General features: G+C 53.4%; 1 protein-coding gene and 1 long non-coding RNA gene across 2 annotated transcripts; one reads left to right on the top strand and one right to left on the bottom strand.

The window, feature by feature from the left end:
• Positions 1 to 850: 850 nt before the first annotated feature.
• Positions 851 to 2,409, bottom strand: GSC (goosecoid homeobox). The gene is made up of 3 exons (XM_027638106.1): positions 2,076 to 2,409; positions 1,619 to 1,878; positions 851 to 1,177 (listed from the first exon to the last, which is right to left on the bottom strand). The coding sequence occupies exons 1-3, from the start codon at positions 2,404 to 2,406 to the stop codon at positions 1,025 to 1,027; spliced, it is 744 nt and encodes a 247-aa protein (XP_027493907.1). The 5' UTR covers positions 2,407 to 2,409; the 3' UTR covers positions 851 to 1,024.
• Positions 2,410 to 3,516: 1,107 nt separating this feature from the next.
• On the top strand, positions 3,517 to 4,371 carry LOC113944686. The gene is made up of 3 exons (XR_003526754.1): positions 3,517 to 3,612; positions 3,841 to 3,934; positions 4,069 to 4,371. It is a non-coding gene; the product is annotated as an uncharacterized LOC113944686 (long non-coding RNA).
• Positions 4,372 to 5,815: the final 1,444 nt, after the last annotated feature.

Below are 5,815 nucleotides of genomic sequence, written 5' to 3'. Positions count from 1 at the left end.
TTAGAGCGGGAATAGTCATCTCTTCTACGAGGCCTTCGTAGAGGAAAGAGTAAAATGAGACCGGGTTGTCACTGTTTTCCTAATTGCAAAGGTGCTGCCTCAAAGGGGAGAAAACTTCCATCAGGAACTTCCTCTGAAACACCCGCAAAAGCAGCACACGAGGGCTCCTACTCCCCTTACACGTAATTCATCTGATAATGGCTGAAATTTTTTAACAGCAACTTTAAACCCCGCTATAGAGAGACGGCTTTTCTAAACGGGGGTCCAAGACAAGCGCTTTGAAAACTCAGCAGGGCACAACTGCAGCGAGACGAGGGAAGGCGCGGGAGACGGGACAGAGTAACAAGCGTGAGGCCGGGTTTGCTTCGCCTGCGTTTCCCAAGGACATCGCCGCCTGCACGGGCGGGGGGAGCCGCAGCGCTCCCCGAGGGAGAAGCGCTCGGGAGCGGGGCCGGGAGAATGGGCGGGCCGGGACCGGCGAGCCGGGAGGAGCAGCGGGGTTCGCTCCCGGCCGCCTCGGCCTCGTACCCAAACCAGGCTGCCCCAGGCGCCGCCGTCGGGCTGGGACTGGCCTGGCCGGGCCTCCGCCACTTCCCTTCGGGTGAGAGATCCGCCATCGCTCCCCGGCCTGCGGCGAGTGCGGCACGGCCGCCAGCGCTGCCCTCCGCCGGCTTTCAAATTGTGCGATAAACTTTCACATTGCTTTCACACTGCACTGCTAAACAAGTCACTGAGCCGGCAAGGCCGGCCCTGGTCCCCGGGGAGCCGGGCACCATCGTTCCCTGCTCCCTTTTCCCTCTCCTTCGTCTCCCTCTCCCCGCGGCGCAGAGTGAACAAACGGCCCGCCGTGTACCTGTGCAACACCTCCGCAAATACATTTTATTTACACGGAATCAACTCGGGGCATTGTACATTATATACAGATATTTTCCCCCTCCAACAAGGCAGAGCTTGTGCAAGATTAGTAGCATCCTCTGGAGCGTATCTGACAGTCCACGGGAAATGTCCCCCCTACTGAGATGCATCAGCTGTCGGAGTCCAAGTCACTTTTCCCGTCCTCTTGTCTCTTCTCCGGTGACGTTTTAGATGTTTTATTCCACTTTTGTGCGTTTTCTGACTCCTCCGAAGACGATCGCTTTTGCCTCCTCCACTTCGCTCGGCGGTTTTTGAACCAAACCTGTTGCGTTAAGAAATTAAATTTTTAGTGGGGAAAAAAAAAAAACCAAAACAAAAAACAACACAACCAAACAAAACTATCCAAAGCCGCAGCCTGACCTCAGCCCCGCGGGAGGCCTGCCGGGTCCGGTGTGCGGCGGCCACCCTTGGACGGGAGGGAGGGAGGCGGGGGAAGCTGCCGCTCGGGTGGGACCGACCGAGCGCCTTCAGGACGCACGACCGCCTCCCGAGAATCTCTCACAGCCCCGTGACAAGCTCGGTCGGCCTCCCCAAGGAAGGACGCTTGGACATAATAATAAAAAACTTTCCGTCAGCCCCCGCAAAGCGATCGCTCTCCCTCCGCTGCCTGAGCCGGGTTGGAGCCGCACTGCGGTACCTCCGGTTCGAGCGCTTTTGAGTGCGAAAGGGAAAGGGTAGAAGAAGGAAAAAGAAAGCAATGTACCTCCACTTTTTCCTCCCTTAAGTGCACCCTTCTGGCCAGCTGTTCCCTGGTGCCCACGTCTGGGTATTTCGTTTCCTGGAATAGGTTTTCCAGCGCTTCCAGCTGCTCGTCAGTGAAGATAGTCCTGTGCCGTCTTTTCCGCCTACAGTGCAGCTGGTTCAGTAACTGCAGCTCCGTCCGGGACAAAGTGCCCACGTTCATATAGGGCAACATCTGATGGGGAACAGGGGACATCAGGACTGACCCAGTGCCCTCGTAACCTACGAACAGACAGACGAGTCGACTACAGGCTTTGCATGAGATCCCTGCTTCCCCCCCGTCCCCTGTCCCCACCCGTCCCGACAAAGCACCCCTCCCGCCGCCCACTCGCGCTCCCGCGGGCAGCCACCTCCTCCGGCCCCGCGGCTGCGGGAACAAAGGAATCCCGTCTGCCCCGTCCCACGCGGGGCCGCCTTACCTGCGGGGGGGACGCAGGAGCACTGCTGGGCGCCCAGGGGCGGCACGGCCCCGCAGCACGAAGGGCCCACGGGGGACGCCGGCACATGCAGCTGCCCGTAGTAATAGTTGTTGTAGCCGAGCCGAGATCCAGTGACGGTCGGCGGCAGCGCGGAGGCGGGAGCCACCGCCCGGGAGTAAAATCCGCCGTAGTCGGAGGCGCTGCCGTAGAGCGAGTCCCCGTGGAGGCTGGGGAAGACGACGGGCGCGGCGCTCGGGGGCAGCAGCACCGAGTCCTTGCAGCGAGGTCTGGCCGCCAGGATATTGTCGATGCTGAACATGCTCACAGGCATGCCCCAAACCGTGCGGGGCAGGGCGGCGGGGATCGGCCGGGGGAGGGAAGGAGGAGGGCGGGAGGGAGGGTAGGTGGTGGTTGGGGAAGGGGGGGGGAGAGGCTGGAAAGACACGAAATCGAAACTTTTCGGAGAAATTTTAAAAAGGGATCGGAGCGAAAAGAACAGAGCCTTTTCCGAGGGCAGCTTGCGGTCAGAGTGTGCGTGTGTGTCTGTGCGCGCGTGTGTGCGTGTGCGGTGTGTGCGTGTGCGGTGTGTGCGTGTGCGGTGTGTGCGTGTGCGGTGTGTGTGTGCGGTGTGTGTGTGCGTGCGCGCAGGATCCACCCCTGGAACTTTCCCCCCTCAACTCTCGCCTGTTTACTGATCTCAACCCAGAGGGCTGCTCGGAGTATAATCCATCTGAACCTCTTCCCTTTTTTATACCCAGGCGACGTCATCCTGGATTTAGTTCCTGGTAATATGCAGATGACAAACAAAACCAGATTTCATTTTTTTTTCTCCCCTTTTTTGGTGGGGAAGAGGTGGGGGTTACACAAAGGAGTGAAAGCAGCCCGAGTCTGTGTATTCAGAATTAATGAAATTAACGTAATCCTTTCCATTAGTGGGCTTTTTTGAAAGGCCCCAGATTTAGGCTTGATCTCTGCTGCACCGGCTAATTGCCCAGGTTAATCTTATTAATGCCACTGTGCAGAAGTGGTTAGCAGCTCCTAGTCTTGTCTATTATGCACCTACTTTGGTCGTGTTAGTTCACATTAGTGGGTGCGATTTCCTCTGTCTGAAGCTCAGATTCATTATTTATGCTTCGAATTGGTTAAGAAGCACTTAAAAAAAAAAATAAACTGCGATACAACCATGCAACGCCCTCCCTCCCCCCAACAAGTGTTTCTGTAGTAGGGTTTGAATCTTGCGTCCCCCAGCTCGGAGAACTGAAAGGGCATTGAGGAGTATGCGTTTCTCTGATTTAAGCTTTACGCAGTGAAGCAACAACATCTTCACTAAGTAAATTTTTTTTTTTTTAATTTTCCTAGATCACCTGGCATATCAAGGACATGTGAATGCTGTAAACTTCTCTAACCTCTTTTTTTTTTTTTTTTTTTTTTTTTTTTTTAGTAGATTCAGATTCAGACGGGTATCACTTTTTATTTTTTTAACAAGCCAGGAGATGGAAATGTTAAAGACCAGTGCCACCTCAAATTCCCGGGTGTGGTAGGTGTTCCGATTTGCTTCTGATCTATCTTGGTGCCCTTTTCTTTTCTTTTCTTTTTAATCTTCCATTTTCTAGCTCAGAAAATAAACCCCATAAAGTTACAATGATACAGAGAACTTTATATTTTGCATGTTGTGTGAATTTTAAAATGGAGCAGTTTTAAATCCCTAAAACTCTTCCTATTAAGTGGTTTGGCTCTCCTGGTAGCTGGTTCTTGTGATTTGCAGAATACTTCGTCTGTCACGACTGTCACTGGGAATCCACAGGAGGTGAACTGAATAAGATTAGACTATTTACCCCATCAACTCTCCATCAAAGAAGGTAGGAAATTGTACGCATGAAATGAAAACAAGCCATTAGGGTCCGTTTACGAGGAACACATTATTTTTCCTCAACAAAGAATATCCTCGTTAGCGCTTACTCGCACTTTATCCTTTCTTTCCTCGATATTCCAGGATTTAAAACTGCACCTGAGGATGATCTAAACCAAGGTCCTATTTCTAACAAAAGACTCGTATAAACGTTAAAGAAAAAGTACGCCAGGACTAAATTCTCTCTGTATTGATACATCGCGATGTGACTAATGACTCGTACCGTTTCCTTTACTTCGATTTGTCTGTTGATCAATTTCTTTCCTCGTTTGTCATTTAGACCTGAGCTTCGTGCAAGTTTTTCAAATTTGATGGAAAGTGAAACTATTTGACAGAGACTTATGGGGTTTTGTTAGATCTTGGATTTTTTTTTTTTTCTGTTGTTGTTTTTCAGGGGTTTGGGTGGGGTTTTTTATTTGTTTGGTTTTTTGTTTTCGTTTGGGTTTGGGTTTTTTTTTTTATTGTTTTGGGGGGAGTTTCGGGCTGGTTTGTTGGGGTTTTTTGGTCAGTAATTCCCCGGGTGTAGCCGGTCACGCTACATGCAGAGCAGCCCCTGCTTAATGCCGTCATTGGGATGCTCGTCCACGTCCTCGGCGGCTCTGCAGCAATGCGCGCTATCATCCCTCCGCTGGCCTGCGCATCCCCGGCGGTGAGCGGGGCTCCGGGCCAACCGGGCCCGGGGTCCCCGAGGGAGCCAGGCCCGAGGGAATGCCTAGAGCGGGGCACGGCCCGCTCCCGCACCGGCCCGGAGTGGAACATCCCCGCGGGTGCCCCGGGGGTCTCTTGCAGGGGCGGCTCTGAGGGACGGGCAGACATAGAGCCAGGAGGGGACAGCGCTCTGCCTCGGGACTGCCACCCCTCGGGGAACCAGCCGGGTGACCGCGCTGAGCCCCGCTCATGCGGGGGCTCGCAGGTGGGGACACCCTCCGTGGGGACACCCGCCGCCGGGGCCGACTTCTTGGGCGCTTAGCATCACTTGCATCCCGGTTTCGTCTCCGCTCCTGTCCGGTCTCTCCCAGGCGAAAGCAGCACCGCGGGACACGAGTGGGCACCAGAGGAGCCGCGGTGCTGGGGAAGCACACTCCGTTCCGGCTGTACGAGCGCTCTGCTTCCCGAGTTTTTCGCTCTTGAAGGGTCCCCTGAAGGATGATCCACCTCGCCGCCACGCTTACCTTTATTTCCAATTTAGATGTGATATTTCCCAAATAACTTGTCATCCCCGTAGGGAAGTTCTCTTTTGTTTTGTTTGTTTTAATCTGAGTCGTTTTGCCGAAACCCCCAGTTTTGATACCCTCTTCGCAAAACCTGTTCTCGGAGTTTCTCATTTCCCATGCGCTCTTCGCTAACCTGGCAAATGGAAAATTGTGTTAAACAAACAATCAGTTGTCACACAATGTCGGGTGAAATTGTAATAACAAATGAAACACAAGCAAATTGTGCTGCATAGTGTTGCTAAGCAATTGTTTGTTACGGGAGGGTGGTCACAGCATGGGTTGAAAGAGGGATCTAAAGAGGAGTATAGTACTGGGCAGAGCAAGCTGTTAGGTATGAAATAAAGTAAACACGGCGCTGATTTTCGGTATTATTACCCAAACACGATTTCATACAAAGCAATCACCATACAGAAGTCTATGAAAATGCGCTTGTTTAGATACCGGACGGCTTTTTTATTTTAATGTATTAAGGAATAATTCCGGGGATGCAAAACGCATCTATCGCCTTCCTGGCGCGGTCTCTGCCCGGCCTGACGGCAGGAGCAGCACCGGGACTGCCGTCCGGGGCCGCACGGGCGGGGTGTGGGGAGCAGCACCGCAGCCCACCCGCCCAGCCG

Source organism: Corapipo altera, unplaced genomic scaffold, assembly GCF_003945725.1.
Source record: "Corapipo altera isolate COAL_440 unplaced genomic scaffold, ASM394572v1 23, whole genome shotgun sequence".
Lineage (NCBI taxonomy): Eukaryota > Metazoa > Chordata > Aves > Passeriformes > Pipridae > Corapipo > Corapipo altera.
Note: the sequence above shows the minus strand (reverse complement) of the source record. Positions and strands in the feature narration are given on the sequence as shown.